Source organism: Lipotes vexillifer, unplaced genomic scaffold (assembly GCF_000442215.2).
Source record: "Lipotes vexillifer unplaced genomic scaffold, Lipotes_vexillifer_v1.1 scaffold447, whole genome shotgun sequence".
NCBI lineage: Eukaryota > Metazoa > Chordata > Mammalia > Artiodactyla > Lipotidae > Lipotes > Lipotes vexillifer.
In genome coordinates, this window is record NW_006786302.1 from 196,261 (window position 1) to 217,997 (window position 21,737).

The 21,737-nt window shown below is 42.0% G+C and overlaps 1 protein-coding gene across 1 annotated transcript in view; it reads right to left on the reverse strand.

Annotated features, from left to right (window-relative positions):
* Positions 1 to 8,653: 8,653 nt before the first annotated feature.
* VAPA (VAMP associated protein A) overlaps positions 8,654 to 21,737 on the reverse strand; it is a 28,635-nt gene continuing 15,551 nt past the window's right edge. The window contains exons 5-7 of the mRNA XM_007458452.1: positions 16,327 to 16,461; positions 12,078 to 12,251; positions 8,654 to 8,812 (exon numbers count right to left, since the gene is read on the reverse strand). Of these exons, the coding sequence (XP_007458514.1) occupies positions 8,654 to 8,812; positions 12,078 to 12,251; positions 16,327 to 16,461 (468 nt within the window). The remainder of the gene's footprint in view (positions 8,813 to 12,077; positions 12,252 to 16,326; positions 16,462 to 21,737) is intronic.

Below are 21,737 nucleotides of genomic sequence, written 5' to 3' on the forward strand. Positions count from 1 at the left end.
GAAACCCACGCTGTGTCCTACAGGTTCAGTGAAAGGTGTCTGCATTTGGCCAGATACTGTTTCAGCTGCATAACTGGCTCCTGACTTTATCATGTCAAGCCAATACCCACTCTCTGGATATTCCACTTGAATTCTTGGCCCAAATAATCAGACAACTCGCCCACCGTCCACCTCACTTGTAGGTGGACAGTACCTGTTTCCAGCTGCTAAGTGTCTGCTCTTCCAGCCACCTCGCACCCGGTGAAGCAGCCTTACGAGGGGAAAGCTGGGCCACGGGAACAGAAATGCCTCGGGTCGTAACTAGGGAAGTGACCAAGCCCAAACCATAACCTACGCCCTGTCAGCCCAGGGCCCAGGCTCGAAACCTCTTTGACAGGCTTCCTTCCCAAGCCACTCATGTTTCATACTTGAAACTATAATGCTAAACACCATTTATATAGCTAGTCATCTAAGTTATTAGCTGGTCGAAAGCCCAGCTCTAAAGAGCCTGGACTGCAAAACACCTTAAATTCTGAAACCATATTGCGGCCACGCCCCAGCTTCTAGCCACTAATGCAGTGTGTAATAAGTGTGTAGTGTTGTTCTTGACACCAAGATTTTCAAAAGCAGAAAACTGTTTAATACTCTCAGTATTGAGTGCCTGAGACCAAAGCGAGCTCTCGTTTTTACTGAACGCCATTAGGCCACTTTCAGTCTCACCCCCCCTCCTTCTCAAAGGCGCAGGGCACAGGGGAGGCCCCACGCCTGGGACCCGGACTCCGCTCTACACAGTGGGCCCGGACAAGCCCGTTCCTCCCAGCTCGTCTCCTCTGTTAAAAAGTTTAGATGTTTGTTCCGGAAAGGAGATTATATAAAGCACCTGACATACAATGGGTACCCCTGAAAGTAGCGTCCGTTGCTCCTCAAATTTTAAGGCTGCTTGACCACGTTTTGGACCGTCTGGGCCCAACCACCTGTTGACTAAGGTACGTGTGTTTAGGTATCTTTTGCTTCCTGAGAACAGGATTCCCCTGGATCCCACCATCCAAAACTAAATCCCAATCTGGTGTCATCTCACCCCAGCCCACGGCCACCAGTGCCTGGCTCAGGGAAGGAGTCAACGTCAGTAACATGTGATGAAGACCTAAGCCAGGTTCACAAGCTCAGGTGAATCCACGAATTGCACAGGTAACTCAGAAGTAAAACAGAGTCTGAAACAGGAAGTCAGTCTTCTTACGTGGGAACCAAATCCATTACCTTGATGTTTACCAAAGTACGAATCCCCAGTTTTTATGTAACATTTCTCCATTTCCAAAACATGGAAGAAAAACCACCTCCATCCAACACACACACGGACGTAAGAGTCCGCAGCACGTGCACAAACACACAAACAGCAAGGACGTGCGGCCACGCGAGGGTTCCTCACGTGAACGTGCACCCTTCGCGTCCCTCCCCTTAGACCGACTGACCTCCTTCCCTAGTTCTGTGTGCATTACGTCCACACAGGCACACAGAGCAGGTGGCTTTTAGGGCAGCATTTGTCAACAAACCCCAACCCTGAGAGATGCAGCTTCAGCAGAAGTGGCGGGACCTTTGGGAGGTCTTGGTGTCACAATTTCCACACTAGACTTGTCAGTGACAGAAAACATTCCTACGATGGGTCCAAGCTGGAGAGCAGAGGAGAAAATGGTGTATTAGGTCACGGAACACGTACAAGACATCCCAAGCGGATACTTGGAAGAGTCTGTGCTTCCCAGTAAGAACTTTTAGGTGAGGGGAGAACTAGAGAAATCATATTCTGAGTAAAGGACACGTTTACGTCACAGTTTAAAACACGCAAAACACTCTATATGCTGACCGTTACATACAAGTGGGGTAAAATCTTGATGCAAGGATGAGAATGGTCCACATACATTTCGGGTTAGTGGCCTGCCAGAGGGAAAGGTCATCAGGGAAGGGTATAAAGGGGTCGTCGGTTATTATCTTTGATGATTTACTTTTTAAAAGCAGCCGAGAAATCTAAGGCAAATATGGAAAAATAAAACATCAAAGCTGAAGAAAACTTCACAGTGAAAAAAATAAAATCCAAGGAGGGAGGCGACCCCATTCTGCAGGCACTACAGCTTACCTTACCCCCCACTGCGGGGTGGGGAACACACCAGCTTCTGCAGTGTACTTTTTTAGAGTTAAGAGATCTAAGTATTGGATGGAAAGAAATATTTACATATTTAAATAAAGTGTGAACACTACTCGTTGGGAACATTTATAGCATTTACTGCCTCAACCAAATGCAGAGATGTTATAAGACTTGTTAAAAACTCAAGAATGGCAGCTGTGTCCCTTGCACGGCCTCACCATGCAAACATTATAAAGATGAACACACAAATTTTTAGCACTTTATATAAAGTTCACATCCAGAGCCTAAGTATATATTCCAATGTACTTCTCTCTCTGAAATTCCACCCACCACTTGTCTGACAAAGGAACACTTTACCCAATCAAAAACTAAGGTTCTTATTAAGCCATTTCCTCATTACAGAATGTAGAATCTTGGTAAGAAACTGATTTCTTAAAACATGTAAGGAAATTCTCCAGTTGACAAATTCCATGGGGGCAGCGGGCTGGGTCTCACAGTGTAAGAGCATTTTTCCCTTGAGAGAGAATTCATTTAATTTGATAAATTAAACATGATCATTAAACTTTTACAAGAAATTCTGAATTTTATTTCAATAATTTCATAAAACTTAGTTGATGGCAAAGTACAGAACAGCACCCAAAGAAATACTTTGCAACAAAGCTCTCCTTTGCTTCTCAAAAGTTTAAGTTGGATTTTTCAAATTAAGTATTTCCCTAAATTTAAATCAAAGTAGCTTGATACACACCCTCATACATTTATCTATTACATATTGCACATTTAAGGATACACACTTTGGATAAAAATAGTACACAATGAAAAAGTCTGCCCCCAAAACTACATTAAACTCTTTATATAACCCCTGACAAACCTCTACTTCTTGAAACATGGAATGTACTAAAATGAGTAATTCTTATTGCTCAGGAATGTAAAATAGACAATTACTTGCAATTGCAACTCTCCATAACTTGTTTTGGAACTTAATTGTCAATAATTTCTCTCTCCCAAAAAATGATCTATATTTTTTCTCAAGGTCCTTAAGTGTGTACATTACCTGACATCCTTTGTTCTCTGTAGGATTACAGAGTATCGAGATTTTTTTTTTTTATTTTTTTGCGGTGCGCGGGCCTCTCACTGCTGTGGCCTCTCCCGTCGCGGAGCACAGGCTCCGGACGCGCAGGCTCAGCGGCCATGGCTCACAGGGCCCAGCCGCTCCGCGGCACGTGGGATCTTCGCAGACTGGGGCACGAACCCATGTCCCCTGCATCGACAGGCAGACTCTCAACCACTGTGCCACCAGGGAAGCCCAAGTATTGAGATTTTAGACCATGAATTATCAGAACCCACACACTTGGTTTAAATAATCATTAAATCTTTAAGGACCATATACAGAAAAGACTGAGGCCACACTCTGTTCTCCAGCCTTGAAGGTTACATAACCCAATGAGTTCCACAGCCCCCTTCTTTTATTATAACGTTAATAAAGTTGGTTATGCTCATACTGGTTTTATTTAAGAGCTGAGATTGCTAATAGCCAGTTATTTCTTCTCACTTCTTTGGTAGATGAAAGAAAAAAGTCTTAGAAAATCTAGGGCCACAAGGTTCCACACAGAAATGTTACAGTCGGCCCTCTGTCATCTGTGGGCTTCGCATCAGTGTATACAGGGGGGCTGACTGTACTCAGCCATTTTATACAAGGGACTGGGCATCCCTGGATCTTGGTTTCCACAGTGAATCTTGAAACCAATCCGCCCTTGGTCACAGAGGGACAACTTTACTGTCCTTACAGTGAATCAAAGGCATCACAAAAGGACCACACTAGAGACAGTACCTGATTTGGACAGGATAGAAAGCATCTCCTCTGCGTGGTAGATTACAGTGGTTAAGAGCCGGCGCTCTTATGACCAGACCATCGGGATCCAGAGCCTGTGCTATTACCTAAAGTTGTGTAAACCTGAGCATACCTAACTTCCCTAAACCTGTCTGCGTGTCCCCTACTAAGGATATAAGAACAGTACCTTTATCACAGGATCCAGGGGAGGATTATGACTTGACACAAAACTAACACCTGGCACACTGGGATAAGCATTTTGAAGACCATTTCATGCTTTGAGAAACACACAATGGGTGAAATAAATTGCTTAGGTGGGCAATCACTTCAGGTGTCTGCTAGCAAAGTGGTAATTAAAGCTCAACCCCACATTTCTGAAGTCATTTATTTTTGCACAGACAGCTCAAAACCTATTTGCAAGCAAAAACCCTTTACTGGTGTTCTAGCAACGCTAACTTCAAAGACAGCTCTTGCAATAAGCAACCCCTCAAGCTGATTCCTGCAACTTAATGTTTTAAAAAGATTAACGTATAAAGAACTCTGAAAATGCCAGGTTCCCTATATTACAGGACTTAAGTCTTACTTGAACCTACTTGGTATCTTGTCTCTTGGCATTTAAAAGCCTCTAAAGCAGTTGTCTTGGCTGCAGATTAAAATGACTGGAGCTTAAAAACAAATGACGGAGCCGGGTCTCCACCCCTGACCAATCTTCAGGCAGTATATCTGCAGGTACCATCCAAAAGTCAGGATACTTTCTGGAGCGCATCACACGCGTTAACACACGCTGTAGCTGCATACCACCACTAAAATCTAGCATAATGAATAGTTATCTTAGTAGTTCCCTGCACCTTTTTTCAAGGTGGGTGTTACAGGAACAACTGGACAACAAGAAATGCAGTTTTAAAACAAGAGAAATGTGGTAATAGGAGTGTATGCATAATCAGAAAGGGAATTACCTGGCCAATAGAGCTTTACATTGTAAATAAAATGTTCATAACCTTATAGTCACAAACATGATCATAAAAATATTTTAGGATCATAAAAAGTACTTTTGCAGTCACTTATACTTGGTTTTCAATAAACCAGAGAAAGTAGATTAAAATTTTTAAAAAAGATACAAGGTTGTATGTAATTTATGATTATGCTTAAAGAACACCAGTATTATAAGGAAATAAATGTTCATAAAAACCGATGGCAGTTTAGCATTTATTTTTTATATTTTCTGAATTCCCTAAGATGCACACATCATTATTTCTACAAGCAGAAATGTAGGAAGCTAGAACTTTCTTTCCCTTCAAGGATGATGTTCAAACTTCTCTGCACCAGTTCCTGCAGGCTGGGCATTCCCAAGAGGCCACTGTTCCTGCACAGAACTCTCCAGAAGCACGGCTTCTACCAAGGTGGGCTCTCAAGTGTGGAACTGAAGAAGCAGGGGTCCCCATGTTCTACCAAAGAGCCCTTAACTTCCAGGTCACTAAGAAAAGACTACCTGCCAGCGGGACCCGGGTCCCAGTGACTGGCTGTTACTACCTGATAGAACATAAATACACACACCACCATCGTCTGTTGAAATCAAATTCCTTTTTGTTGCTTTTCAGAAAGGAAAATGACACTCCACCACATTTTTAAACAGTTTATTCACACAATAGTTTATTTTCCTTTGAAAGCTAGAATATGAAGATCATTTATTTACCTTATTTTGTTGTTTTTCCATATGGTAAAACTGGGCTTTCCCTAATTCTCATAAAGGTGAATTTTTAAAAATCTACGCACATACCAAAATCACTGAAAGGAATGTGCAAAGCTCTGGGAAAACTAGTACTTGAATGTTTTCAAACTGGCAGAAGATTAAAATTGGGGGACATACCCTATAAGGAACTGTATTTTTTATCTTATTGATAAAGGCTGTTTTCAAAGTGGCATATTCTGAACTAAGATAACTGAAGGAGAAATTAAGAATAGTATTTTTCTCTGACGAGAACTTCCGAATTTGATACATATTTTTTTCCAAGTGTCATTTCTTCTCTTTTTTTAAGGTAACATACTGCACACTCAGAATACAATTCTTAAATTTGTCTCTTGTAAATACAAGAATGGGCAAAATTAAGGTACATTTAGTTATAGAAAGAATGAAGGAAGGTAGTGCATTTAGCGTCAGATAAGAACTTAAAGGCCTTAGTTACTTGGTTGTGGCTTCAGGGATGGCAACAGTGTATTTCCCTCATGCTGACATTCACAAGCAAGCAGGCAGACAAAGCAAAACTTTCTGAACATGTAAAGGTAAGGAATGAAGACGAACAGTTTAATCTATATATTACCAGTCAATTAATACAGCTGGACTCCGTCGGTAGTAAAATAATTTGATCACATTTCGTACAGCAGTTGAGTCTCCTGAACAGTCAGAGCATGTCCTGCTACGTAAAGCAGTAAAGAAGCCCATGTGGACTTTATTTTGCAGACAACACCCAGACTACATTCTAGCTCAAGACCAACTACTGCATTATGCATCTTGTGAAATGCCTACCTAAAAATGCATTTATTTATTTCCAATTGGGAGGGGGGATTTCTAGCCTAAACACTAAAACCAGACATGTGCATGAGACTATTCCACAGCTGCCTGTGGTACAGTCTTATGACAGGAAATCTCACACTCTGAGCATCTTACGTCCACTATTCAGTTGTATCGAGTTGGGGTACATTTTTTCCTACAAAGTTACCAGAAACAGACACTGAGCTAGAGTCAGGAGGACAGGTTTCAGGTCCAGCACTGCCTCTGCCCTTGTGAGACATGAGGAAAGTTCTCTGAGCTCTCGTGAAGGCCTCAAATCCCTCAACTATAAAACAAAGAGGGTGAATAAAACGAACTCTAAGGAGCATTCCAATGAAACAGACTTCTACGAAATTTTTGAGAACTTAAATTGTTTAAAAACCGAGAGCTATGAAATCTCAAGCCTGATGCTCATCACCGCTAATGCTGATTATAGAAAGAGACTGAAGCTGAGGAATTAGTGACTCTGCACGGACGGGACGGAAATGCAAGGCTTGTTGGCATGCTTTCCCAGGTACCAGAGTGGGAAGGAGCTCTTACAATGACTGCGCCAGGCGGCACCTGCAGCACGTGCGGGGAAGACGTGCCCTTGTTCTTACTCTTGCACTCAAGCAAGAGGTTTTCTAGAAGATAACACACAGCGCAACACCACAGTACACGGGCTCTGACGAGTTCAAAACATACTGGAAATGAAAATGCAACCAAAATACTTCAGAGCATCTCACTCCATTATAAAAGGTACACACAGACCTGGGGCCAACCCACTTCACTGCACCACGTCAAGTCCCAGAGTCCAATTCCCCTTTCAAACATAAGTGCATCTTTCACAAAACGAACACCTATTTTCAAAAATCAAAATTCGCTTGTATTAGACTGTACTTAGTAGAAAAAGTGAATCTATTTTTTCTGGTTCCAAAATTTTCTATGCCAACACAGATTAACTAAATGAGACGTAAGACTAAGTACAGGAAAGTACGCCAGACCGTCACGCATTTATAGTGCAAACGTATTTCACGTGGTTGACGGAGAGATCTGCAAAGGATAAGGTCATTTTTCACAAAGGAATTCCCAAGGTTTACTCAGTAATACCAAATTTCCGTAATGGAAATTACTGTGCGTGTCAAACTGGATGGGAAAAAAACCTACTTTTAACTATTATTATGAAATGTTATAAAATAAAAGGAATTCTTAGGCTAGAATCAAGGAGAATCAGTCTTTCTTGAGAAGACACTAAAAGAACCTATTAAGAATAGGATAAATTAAACACAATAGAGCCACAGCGCAGACATGTAAACTGACTGAAATTACAGCACTTCTATACTCATGGTATTTTGCTTGTTTTATATCATCTTGAGGACAAATGGATTATGATCTTCCAAAATTCCAAAAATGGCCCGAAATTTTATCAATTCCTTTCCTTAAAAGAATGAGGACTTTGAACCACAAATACTCTAGTATCCGCAAGGGTTTCCATGAGATAAATTATGCATTTTATAACCCAGGTCACCACACAGCACACTCCCTGGCATCCCGTCTAATGACACGACAAACACAAGCTATCGAGCAAGAATCTGTTAACAGTTTTATTATTTTTGTGTTAAATACCATGGGACAGGGTTGGAAGGATGAAAAACTCAGTCAACAACTGCCTCACAAGGGATAAGAAAAATTCTGCCATAATTATTAGCAAAGGTAAAGGAGAAAATTTACACTGTAAGAGGCACCATTTCCCCACAGAATACCTCTTGGCATTTCCTGAATGAGTGGGATTAGCAATCTAAATAAATCATATTTCAAGAGGTAACAGCAACAGATAAAATTTAAAGGGATTATTAAAATAACATTTACAAGACTCTGAACAATTCTTGAACTCTTATTAAAACCACAAAGAAAGAACAATTCTTTATTTATGAATTTCATAAAGGACTGAATGTGCAATGACACCTGCTAGGGATGGTCTGGTGACGTTCACGCTGTCCGGGAGCTCAACACTCTGCTCTTACTGTGTTTCTAACCGTGACACTGTTGCAGGCGAGGCCTATATGACGCTGTATACACAAAGAATGGTCACTGTGGGCCACACTACCAGTGAGATGGTAGGTAAACAAATCTTTTTCTGGTCAAGAGAAAAAAAAAGAAATAGCACTCTGCATGCTTCACTCTACAAGATGAATTTCCCTAGAAAGAATCCAATGAAAATGGCTGCAATTACAACAAGAAGTGAAGGAAGAGGACTGGTGACATTATCTCTGAAGGATGCAGCTGAGGTGGATCCAGGTTTATCCGAATGTGCTACCTTTCTGAGCCTTAAGCCTTCATCCTAGAAAAAAAATATATGCACAAAAAGAGGTTTTAAAAACAAATATTCATACGACTAGTGAGCTACAAATATACAGACAAAAGGCAGGTCAGTATGCATGCGACTGGGGGCGAGAGCAGGGACGAGCTGCTACCCAGCCTAAGGAAACTTTCTAGGGTGATACCAACAGTCTAAAACCAACAGTCTAAAATGGCTGCACATTCCATAAATTTACTAAAAAAATCACTGAATTGTACACTCGCAACGGGTGTCTTCATGGAATGTAAATTATACCTCAATAATGCTGATTTTAAAAACTAGAGCCAAGGGCTTCCCTGGTGGCGCAGTGGTTGAGGGTCCGCCTGCCGATGCAGGGGATACGGGTTCGTGCCCCGGTCTGGGAGGATCCCACATGCCGTGGAGCGGCTGGGCCCGTGAGCCATGGCCGTTGAGCCTGCTCGTCCGGAGCCTGTGCTCCGCAATGGGAGAGGCCACAACAGTGAGAGGCCCACATACCGCAAAAAAAAAAAAAATAAAAAAATAAAAACTAGAGCCAAGAAATATACTTCTAAAAAGTTGAAATATCAGCTACGGTTGTATTTACACAGAAGGAAAAATCCCACTAAAATTAATACAATTAAAGAAGAATCCTACGTGTGCACTTTCCCCAAGGTGGCCGACAGCATCTTCACGCTGGGCTCCATCAGCCAAAGACCACCAGAAACAAAGTTAGGTCATTAGTCTGACCCGCCGCAAGCAGGGCCCCACACAGCAGAGCGCAGGGAACAGACAGGACTCTACAGGACTGGGGAGGGGGAGTGCAGGATGGAATTTAAACGCAGCGTTTCAATGTGCTCAAAGCAAAGCAGGAGGTCTTTGTGTAAAAGGGTCAGCACCAGAGTCTGGACTGTAGAGGAGAGACAGAATCGTTTCCTTGGAAACTACAACAGGGGTGGGATGCTGTAGGCAGAGCCCCACACCTGAGGCTCTGCACCTGGACCAGAAAGGGAGGCCGCTTCTCTGCCATCACAGTGACTCCCATCCTCCAGACCAGGTGGCTGCTCCGTGCTGACACAGCCTCACCCAGCAAAGTTTCTGACAGTCAGTCTATGACTTTAGGGGACCAGGTTTCTCAGTAACAGGACAGCAGTCACTCTAAGCAGGAGGTTGTTATGACACTTTACCAGCTGCAGAATGACCTTGGGGAAAATACTGACACCGGTTTACCTAGGCAGCTGGCTTTACCTGGCCCATCATCCCAACCAGATGAATATGGGGCAGGCTTTCACCTCCTCAGCACAAGCTCCTTTTTACTTTCTCACACTGATTCATTCCTCTAGTGTGTTCACTAATAACACCCAGTGGAAGAGTGCACCTGATGTCATGCTGTTTTATTTGCAGGACTGGATTTTCTGAGGGTTTGCCGGTTTGGGTCTTGTTCTTATTAGTCCCGTGTGGACAGAACAATGATGCTCAGTCCCAGCAAGAACTTTAAAAGCTACTCCAGGTGATTGTGCCTCCCGGGGTCTCGGGAGGGCCTGAACATGTGTGTTTAAGAGCTCACGGCAGATTCCGATGCACAGGCTGGATGAAGGCCAGGGCTGCAGAACACAAAGGGCAGTGATGAGGCCCCTCAAGGAAGTCAACCTGGCAACCAGCGATGATGGGCCTTAGTGTGAACTGTTAAAGGTCCAGAAGTTGACTCTGTAAACCAGTGGTCTTCAAGGTTCTTTTGTTTTCTCTTTTAAACGGCAGAACGCTTTTTCAAATAACATCTACAGAACGTTAGTCCATAAAGAGTCGGGACCGGGAAATCAATCCTATCACCTATCTCCCCAGCCCGGCCCGATCCAGGCACTTCTCCCTCCCAGCCAGGCGACGGTCCATGGCTCTCATCTTCCATCACATACAGGACTGAGGAAGTCATGGCACATAAAGGAAAAGTAACAAAAAACAGCAACCCTTAAAACTCCACAGGGCATGGCTGTGGGTGTAACATGAGACCACCTCTCCACTCTCCAGACAGGCACTGGGGGCAGGGGCCTCTGCGGCGGGGCTGTGGAATAGGAAGAAATAGGCAGAAAAGCCGTCTCAGCACACATCAAGCCAAGACATAGTGCCTTTGATTCAGAGTGTAGTTTCCACAGGCTATGTAATAATCAGATGTAGATTACATCCCACAGTTTAGCTTATTTACTTTAAGTACATTTTAGTATCAGTACTATCTACTTTGACATGAAAAGCTTCAAACAAAGCCTCAAAAAGCAACTTAAAGGTCTTCAGGTCTTGAAATATTAGTAAACTCCACACTATCCCACAGCCCATTGCTCACTCACTCAAATGTGAATGAACACTGTGCACGTGTGCTGTGAACGCAGAGGCAGTGAACACAGCCCCTGCCTCTGAGACACCCCAGCCCGCTGGAGGGAGACAGAGAAATGGGAGCCGGAAGAGGTAAGCGGTAGCCTGGAAACAGAGGAGGCAGCATTCCAAGACTGTTTTCTCTTTTCTTTTCAGGGGAAGAGAGTCCCAGAAAAGGTCATACTGACAAGGTGATGAGAACCGAGCACCATGAGACGTGTATGCGTGTGTGCATGCCACGTGGGCAGGGCAGGGCGCCGGGCCGCCCTCGGAGGGAAGTGCTCCTGCTATAGCAGAGGAGGCTCCTCCAGGACCCCCAGCTCAGTGCTGACCGACACGACCTGGAGAGGAACTTCCAATGGGTGCCCTACATGGAGTTTTAAATTTTCTAACAGCACATTTAAAAAGGTACAAAAGATTGGCAAAATTTTAATGATATACTTTATTCAATCCAATATAACCAAAATATTATTTCAACACGTAACAATACGAAAAAAAAAAGAGGTTTTTTTGGTTATTTTTGGCACTATGTCACTCACAGCACATCTTAATTCCAACTAACCACATTTCAAGCGCCCTGGACAACGGGGTGCCAGTATGGGGACAGCACTGCTGCAGCAGGTGACAGGACCAGGGCCCAGAATGCGAAGGCTGCACAAGAGAGAGAGGAAGCCAGCAAGGCCACGGCCAGACCCCAACACCCAGGCCAGCTGCTGGGAAGGGAGCACGGGACAGAAGCAGCCACCGCCAAAGTGTAAGAAGAGGCTGGCGGGGAGCCAAGGCCAGGACAGAAGCCAATCGGGGAAAGGGAAAAAGAACGGAAAAAGGGTCAATGTAAAAGCTGACAGACAAAATGGCCCAACAACATTCACCTCCCCGCTGCCTTCACTGCAACCAAGTTCCTTCCCCAGGAGCGAGCACTTACTCTCAGGTGTCGGTTTTCTTCCGATAGCTTCATCATCTCTCCCTGGAGCCTCTTGCACTCTTCCATGAGCTTCCTCGTCTCAGTATCATTGAGGGAAACACTGTGTGGCTTTGGCACAGGCCCGTCCTGCTTCGCAGCGTTCAGGGGAACGGCTTTGCTGGGTTCCATGTCGTTCTGCAGCACAAAGACAGCGGGCGGGGCGTTTTTCAACTGACTAACTCTCCTTACAGGTTTTTAAACAACTTAAACTCCAAACATCCATCTCCAAGAAGTTATTTACATGCAAAGTTTTGACAGTTTTCAATTTCATTATTAAAAAGTTTTTTAAATACCCAATGCCCCGTCATCTGTGAACAACTGCACAGGACGACAGCAGTACACCAGCAGTCAGCGAGGTCAAAGCACGCGAACCACCCCTCCTCTGCGCCCGCCACCCTGTGCACTTACCTCCACCAGAGCGCCGAGCACACAGCACAACACTGTACTTTTGGTGTTCTTTCCTACAACGCTTCAAAGCCTGGGTAAAGCAAGAGCCATTCCTCTTTGCATTCACCCCTAAGCCCAGCACTGTGGCCAACAGTAGTTACTCAGTAAGTATATGCTGAGTGATGCCAACCAAAATCTAAACGTCAAGTTCATTTTCAGTGCTCTGATTCTGCAGTTCACACGGGGTTCTGGAGGAAAGGGGCGGTGTTGCTGCACACACGCAATGAAACCAGGAGACTACCTAAGAAAAACACTTGAAAGAAAACCTAACTTCTATTCATGGGAAAAAATAACTGAAGGATACGAGCACCGAAGGGGAGATGATGAACACAAACATGTATCATGGGGAAAAAAAGAGGGGAGGGAGTCCACTTCACGACGTTAAACTCAAATATAAACGATCCCTTCAGATCACTAGTAACACTACCTGCTTTAATTCATGAAACTCAATATGGAACCACAGTGGTACTCAGGCACCTTTAAAATTATGAGCCCCCAAATCTTAACTCCTGCCAGCACTCACCCATTGGAACTAGTGGCAAAGGCATGGAGAGAAAGGCACAGGGCAGGGCCTAAGCATCCCTGAGCCTCAACCCAACACCCATCCACCGGAATCTCACCTCTGCCTTCACAAGCTCCCTAATAGGACTAGCACTATTCTTGTCTTTAATTAAGATTTTACTTGCTAAAACTTTAATTTTTCAAAAAGAAAGGTATAAACCGCTTTATTCAGATATAAACTTCTAACAAGAACACGTCCAAAATCAACTTTATGGCATTTTCCACAGCACTCATCAGGAATATTTAATTATAGGTCACACACCTACCACAGCATCCCAGCTCCTGAATTTATTTTCAGTATAAACAGGGACAAAACTAGTATTTCGTATGAAGGGGCTGTGATTTGATCGCCATTGTCTAAATCCATGTAAAAATTAGTAGTACTGTACTGAGGTTCCAGTCATCATTCAGATTTTCCCACTTCTCTTCAGAAGCATCCCCGCTGTGACGGGTTTTAGGGAGCCTGCTTCACCATCCGGCTCTGTGCTTCCTGTGCGAGCCTCTCGTTCTCCACTCTGTCCTCCCCGTCCCGACCAATCTCATCGTACTGTTACAAATCCTGTTTCAGATGTTTCTGCTCTCCACCAATTTTTTTCTATTCTTTTCCTTAACAGTAATTAGAATTCATTTCAAAATGACTTCTCAAGTGTGTACTTTCCAACCTAGGACTAGTCCAGCTTCTGGGAACCAGAATGGCACATGGCCTTCCTCTGTGAAGACGAACAGTCAACATGGCAACTCAGCAATCTTTAGGTTTGGGGGAAATATCACACTCGTACCAGAAAGGTGACTAAGAAATTACGAGGAGATACAAAAGGCCAAAAAGTGAAGACAAAAAAAATTAGAATGAGGAATCATCAAACTCTTCACAATTGGCTTTTTATTTTTAAACAAATTCTTGAAATTCCAGAAAATTGAGAATTACGAGAGGGAGAAAGGGAATTACCTCCCGTTCTCTCATCAACCTAAAATAACTATTATTTATATATTATCTTCCAATATTCTCTTTCATATACATATTTTATAAAATAAGCATACATGTAACTTTTTAATCTTTATTCATTTATATGTACATCTTTTAATTATCATTTTAAATGGCACGATGTCATTAAATATTCTATTCTGTGCCTTACCAAAATTACTTCAACATTTCACTCCTGTTAGACATTTGATGGGTAGCTTCCCACTCTGGGATTTTAATTAACATGTCAATCAATATCGTCTCATGGTGGCAGAATTAGATTTCTCTTTTTATTGAAAATTTTCCTTAATGTTGATATATTGCTTTTACAAGAAAAAGGAGAAGAAATGTCATAACCAATCTGTGGAGCATAAATGTTAAGACGAGAGTGCAAATGATAACAGTGAAGCCGAAACACTTGTCCAAAGTAAGCCAAGCAAGTCACAAAACAGTCACACTGAGTAAACCCACTTACCCCATGTGCTCACGACCATTTAGGCCCCTACAAACCAGGCAACATACAGAGCAGAGGCAAAAAAATCTAATTTATTGATGGATTAATTAATTTAAGTAGAACCATGTATAAGCTACCTGGGCGGTGGTTAAAGGGGGTGAGGTGGGGGGAGAGTCATGGCTGTGGAGACAAGCTGGGGGGCCTGATGGGAACACTAAGGCTGCTGAGACAGCTACAGGCTTCCCTTCAGGAGCGCCACGGTGAGGTTTGGCTCCAGAAAAACAGCGTGTTCCTTGAGAGCTGCTTCAGACTGGTCCCGAAAGAGGAGACTGGCTGTTCTGAGAACCATGGAACAAGCAAACTGGAGGGACTTGACACGCTCTGACTCTGAGGCAGCTGAGGAGTGACACTGCACACACATTATATCTAACACTGCAACTCAGAACAGACTCGACGGTCAGGCCGTCGTATCGAGATAAGAGAAAACGCAGTATCTCGTACATTTTCCACTCTTTTATATTATTTAGCCTACCTGCAGTAATCTCCTATCTATAAGTTGAATTTACTTCTGCACTTTTTTTTAAACAACCTTTAGAATTTCAGTTCCAATATTCTAAATTATTCCTTTTGGGGGTAATTAGAAAAAACGAGGACTTTGGTACTGTTCAGAAAAGGAAATATAAATACAAGGCAAATTCGGTTTTTGCATTGAAGCCTTGGCTACATTCTCGTGACTCCTGTTAAGAGTAAGGGATCGAGTGTATTACAGGGAGGTAAAAGGCAAGGCCAAGAGCCACAGCAGGAAACTGTCAGAAGGCCTGAGTAAGGCCTTAACTGGGAAGAGGTAGTATTTGAATAATAAAGTTACCGAAGATATATTTTCAGTCTGAACAACCCACTTACTCTTTTTCTCTAGGATCATGATTCCCAGAAGTAAATAACTAAAATCACAAAATTTTAAAAGTATCAGGCATTTAGATAAAGGATCAGGTTTTGTTTAAGCCTTAGTATACACATTCCCTGCAAAGCCAAATCAAAGTATCAGCAGCCTGTTCAAACTGTGGGGTTCCGAGTTCCCAAGAAGCAGGAAATGAGAAAGGGAATCACATAGCACCCAGGACACCACCAGGTCACTGTCATCTACTGATGTACTGGCATTGTACTTGAGTGAATGTTAAGTGTATACACACACACACACACACACACACACACACACACACACACGGAGACATGAATAAATTCAAATATGACCTAAGATCTTTAGGACTTTTGCCACAAATTCTCCTACCCTGGGGCACTGTAAATAACTAACAATGACAATTAAAGAAGGGTTACTATTATTTGTACTGGATAAGAAAACATAAAAGCAGTAATCTCATTTATCTTTTTTTAAAATATATAAACACAAATACTTGCCTGGAGAGTGATATTCACCAGCTCCCACCTTTACTGCTACACCTGCTGGTCTGTTCACATTTTTTTTAGAGGATGCTCCCCAAATCTCAGTGACAGGGAAAACTATACCAATTTCATAATAATGTTCCCACTTACATTTGTCCTGCTCACTACTGAGATTTTATTAAGTGTGGTATTTGTTGTTTTAGAACAGAATAGTTTGTATGCCTGGTTTTTAAGTGACTGTGGTTCTACTGTTATTTTAAACATATCTGACATTTTCAACTCTAATTCCTTCACAACACACAATAAACACCTCGTACGTGCTGGGTGACCACATCACCATAATCAGTGACACTGGCAGACTTGTCTGTTAGCTCCCTGAAACAAACCTTCTGTTTCTCCTGTTTGAACACACTGAGTCCCCTGGGCTCATTCTTCGCGCTATAACTGGCAGGTGCTGCAACTGTGCTGTTGATGCTGCTCGGCGGAGCAACAGCCAGGGCCGGCCCCGGTGGAGCAATACCCTGAGGTGCAGGGGAAACACATTCTCAGATTCACACCAAGCTCTGACTTCTCCTGCGTGGGACTGGGAATGACTAACACAGAAATCATTAGGTTCTAAAACAATCACTTTATTCTATAAAGATGTGTTATGCATAAGAAATAATAATAATAAATAATAGCTATGTGAAAGCAAAAAATACATTTCTCAACTTTTTCTATTAATTAGCTATAATCAACTTGCATTATGATCACTAACTAAATGTAGAAACCTTATTAAACTTAAGCCAGCCTCACATTGTCCTAGAATGAGTACCTTCTGTGTGGCTCTTAATTTTTGTTACTACTCAATACTTGTCAGTACCTGAAGAACAAGCACTTCATATTTTCTTACCTTTGCTAACACTCTAACTGAACAATGTTTAAGTTAAATGAATTTTTTCAAGGGTTCGAAAACTGCAATGATTTATAAACCTCTCTTGTATTCAACGACACCCCTCCCCAAACACACCCACTTACCCCCCAGGATCAAGAAACAAAGACACACAGAACATTCTAGTATTCCATTAGTATCCCCACAGTTCTCTTCCTATCTTCTCTAATTCCTTTAATACACATAAAAATAATACTATACAAGAAGGCTGGAGCAGACTTTGAAATAATACTTACTGAGGGCTTCCCTGGTGGCACAGTGGTTAAGAATCCGCCTGCCAATGCAGGGGCACGCGTGCTATCTCTGGCCCAGGAAGATCCCACATGCCACAGAGCAACTAAGCCCATGCGCCACAACTACTGAGCCTGCACTCTAGAGCCCACAAGCCACAACTACTGAGCCCGCATGCCACAACTACTGAAACCCACACGCCTAGAGCCTATGCTCTGCAACAAGAGAAGTCACGAAAATGAGAAGCCCGTGCACCACAACGAAGAGTAGCCCCCGCTCGCCGCAACTAGAGAAAGCCCACGCACATCAACAAAGACCCAATACAACCAAAAAAAAAAAAAGAAAAAAGTATGACAATGTTACTATACTAAGTACATTATAGAATGTACAAAAATAAAAAAATAAAAAGTTGGATCTCAGGAAAAGAGGCCCAACTTACTCAGTCTTCAACTCCATCTTACTTAATAATGCACTGCCCCCAATCTGTTCTTTGTCTCAACAGAAAATAATGTATATTTCATTACAAAAAGTCTTTATACACAGGACCCCTGAAATTCCCTATTCTTAACAGTCCTTCAGGCTTCATTATGACCAGTATTTTTCCCTAGAAAATATGTCATTAACAGATGTTAAATGGAGGGCATAAATGAAATGTAATAATTTTTTTTAATTTGGAAAATGTCAAGTAGAGTTGGTGGCCTAAAATAAACCAAAAAAAATTTTTTATTTCAACATAAAGATTTGAAGAGGTTATAAAACATCATAACAAGTTAATTAAAACCACACCCAATCTAAAAAAAAAACACAACCACTAACTGGACATTAGATTTCATAATATAGAGTTGATAATAACTAAAAAGAGCTAATAATTCACAGAACTCCGATTTGTAAAATATAAAGTAGTTTAACACTCCAGTGTCATCTGCGTCCAGCTATCAACAACCCAGGGAATGTGCTGAGCAGTTCTCAGTAGTAGCCCTGAACATAACTCATTTGAAGACTGTGGGCCATTACCTTACTGAAATGCATCCAGTCAAAGTCCTGCTGTCCCCGAGGACTAGGGGGACCACACACCTTAGTGCCTAAGGGCAGTATTAGTTAATGCCTGTTGTCCAGGAATAACTATTAATAGTACCTCTTTGTATTCTAAAATAAAAGGGTTCTTGGACTCCTAGGTCATTCTATGTATGATCCAAATCAGAGAGCTATTTTCCAAAAAGAAGCCCGTATTCTAATGATGGTTCCAAATAAATTAGGACTGTTTTATCACAAAAATGATCTCTTTAAACCATAAAAATAAAAACATGGACTCAACCACCATACTTCTAAAGCTGGCACCTTTCTTATCCTACAAGATGACTAAAAACTTCAATCATTTTCTGAGTTATATATTATGTATCAAGGTCCTAAAAAACCTAAAGAAATCAACAAAATAATAACACAGCCGTTTCCAACTGTCTTTAGCAACAGTAAATGCCCAAGAACTAAGAGCATACCTAAAAAGATCCAGATCCTCAAACAGGGAAGGTATACTTACATAATGTACTTAACTGCCTGTCTACTTCTTTTGGGGGCTCGGGGAGGTGGGTGAGGAGCTGCGGGCAGGGGTGAGAGTGGGATGGGGTTCCTAACATAAGAAACACTGAATCAACAGCACGTTTTGCTACCTGCTACCGACACCAACTCTGAGAAGAAAGTATCAATAACCATGATAGCTATTGTGCTATCTAACTGCTTTGGATGCTAACCAAATTTTTCTAAGTTGATTACTAAAGATCATAAATTCTGATGAGCAACTCTTTGGAGTAAATGTGTAACTGAACATGGGCTTCTACACTGCTCTGAACACTAAGGCTGAACACAAAGTACATGTGCCATTTCGAGAGAGCTGTGTATTAAAGTTGTCACCAGCAACTTAGTCAAAAACTAAACTGGGGGCTTCCCTGGTGCTGCAGTGGTTGAGAGTCCACCTGCCGATGCAGGGGACACGGGTTTGTGCCCCGGTCCAGGAAGATCCCACATGCCGCGGAGCGGCTGGGCCCATGAGCCATGGCCGCTGAGCCTGCGTGTACGGAGCCTGTGCTCCGCAACAGGAGGGGCCACAACAGTGAGAGGCCTGCGTACCGCAAAAAAAAAAAGAAAAAAAAAAACTAAACTGAAGTTTGTTTAAATTAACGAACTTTTTAAAACATATTGGCAAACAAACTAAAATAAATAAGGGGTCAAACCATGTCACTATAGGAATTTACTAACAGCAATCATGACTATATAAACTAAAAAATATATTTTGTACTCTACTTCTAAAAATACAGGCTACCAACAGTTCTCATATTTCTGTGAATCTTCCCCATTTAGAAATGTGTTTTCCTTGAATAAGGGCGTTTCATCTTTAATCAATTTGTGTAGTCAGGATTCAGCTTCATATGGCATCTTACCAATTTATCTGTAGTAAACTGACAAACTTTATCTAGGTAAAACACTACTCAATGATGCCCTAATTTCCTAACAGACAAAGTTCATACTAAACTGAAGACAGACATACAGAAAAAGGATATTAAGTAATTTCATAACTGTATCTATGGATACTAGAAAGAAACCAGTATGTTAGAGATACTATGGTCTTTAAGCAGTTTCATCAACTTCATCTGTAGACAATACTAAACCAGAAATGGCAAGATACCATTAGGGTCTTACCAACAGGGTTTTATTACATGAATAAAGTATTAGAAAAGAGGTGTTTTATGTGTGTGTGTGTGTGTGTGTGTGTGTGTGTGTGTATAAAAGGTTTCATCTTTAATCATTATAACAAATACAAAAAAACTTTATATATTTTATACTATTATAAACACTCCAGATTTGGTTACTCTGAGGTTTCACATTTTCTGTAAAGGATGCGATGCAACAGTAAGCGTATGAGTTGACAGGAAGTCACTAATCAACAATTCGGATAGCAGCAGGTCTGTACCAGGGTGCGCCCACTTCAGTGATCCCTCAGTAATGGGGATTTCTCATAGAACCTGCAGGTTTTAGCAGCTCCACAAGAATGAGTTTACACAGGAATGGCGTTTCCAAAAGTATATTTTACAGAACACCTGGCATTCCGTGGGAAGTTAATTGCATTATATGAAACAAAAAAGAAATACTAGGTTAATCAGATTTTCTTTATTCAGAGCCTTTAATGTGCAAATATGCAGTGTGCTTATTTATAGCATTTTTCCAAACTCATCTGACCACAGAGCCCTTCCAAACCAATACATTCTGGCAAACTCCACCTCATAAAAACACAGCTGTATTTCAGCGCTTCTTTTTAACATGCACATTAATCAATTAAGGCCACCTCCAGTATAGATACAAATATTTTTGCACATTTGAATTATATAAATCTGAAATACTGATATACTGAAATATTAAAAGTCTCATTTTATGTGCCAAACTTGAAATGTGAATTCCAAACACTTAAAAATGTCCGTCAAGAAGCATAACAGCAAAGCTAAGAAGCCATATGAGTTGCTATATTCCAACAGCACTGCAGCTGGTGCACAAGAGGACCTGCACATTCTTCTCAGTTAGTGTTGGATTTTACACAATTTGAATTATCCAAGAGCTTCAAGAACATAACCCAACCATTAAACACAACCACAACACCTCAAAAAATAAAAGGATGAGCATCATCTTATGTGATTTATGTGATGCTGACTAATTTCACCATTAAAATTTTACCATTAAAAGTGCCTTCAATTGACAATCAGGCCTCCACTAGAATCTTGGCCAAAAAAAGAATGGTTTGATAGGAATTCTCACAAAACTAAAAATCACTGTCTTACTCCCAGTGCCCAGCTTGTGGTCTCGAAATACCATCTCCCACTGAAAGGGCCCAGGGCTTGAAGAAATGTCTAATCCCAGGTCTGAGCCTGGAAGTATCTTGCCATATTAGACATGAAGGAAATTACCAAAGACTACTAAAGTGAAAGGACTCAGGAGCCGGCTACTAGCCAATCTGAGCACCAATACGATAACTGCAAGGGGCTGAAACAGTAGGAAGTTTAAGTCCGTGAGTCCATAACAACACAGCAAAGAGGGAAGGGAAGGAAAGGAAGGAGGACAGAAAGCTGACTGTACATCATCAGAGGGACACTGTAACCAACCCATTTTTTGAAAGCCTATAACTTAAGAGAAAGCTTTAGAACTCCACCATTGAATGAATCAGCGAGTAGCAGATGAGCTCCAGTTACTCTCTAACTAATACAATGAAGCAGTAATGACAAAGTCACCATTACACAACCTTGAATGAATCAATGGACTTAAACTGTATTTACTCACTTCCGACTGTACTGACATTTGGGGCTGGAGAATATTTGTTGTGGGGACAGTCCTGTGCATTGTAGGAAGTTGAGGAGCATCCCTGGCCTCTACCCACTAGACGTCTGTAGACCCCTCCACGTTAGCTGTGACAACCAAAAATGTCTCCAGACATTGACAACTGTCCCGTGGGGGTCAAACCACCCCTGGCTGGGACCACTCACCTACACACTGCACACCAATGGCTGCTAACTTCAAAACAAAAAAAATCAGACATTAGGTACCTCCCTGAGAGAACAGATAACCACCTACAAAGCAGTCTTGCCTCTCCCTCAC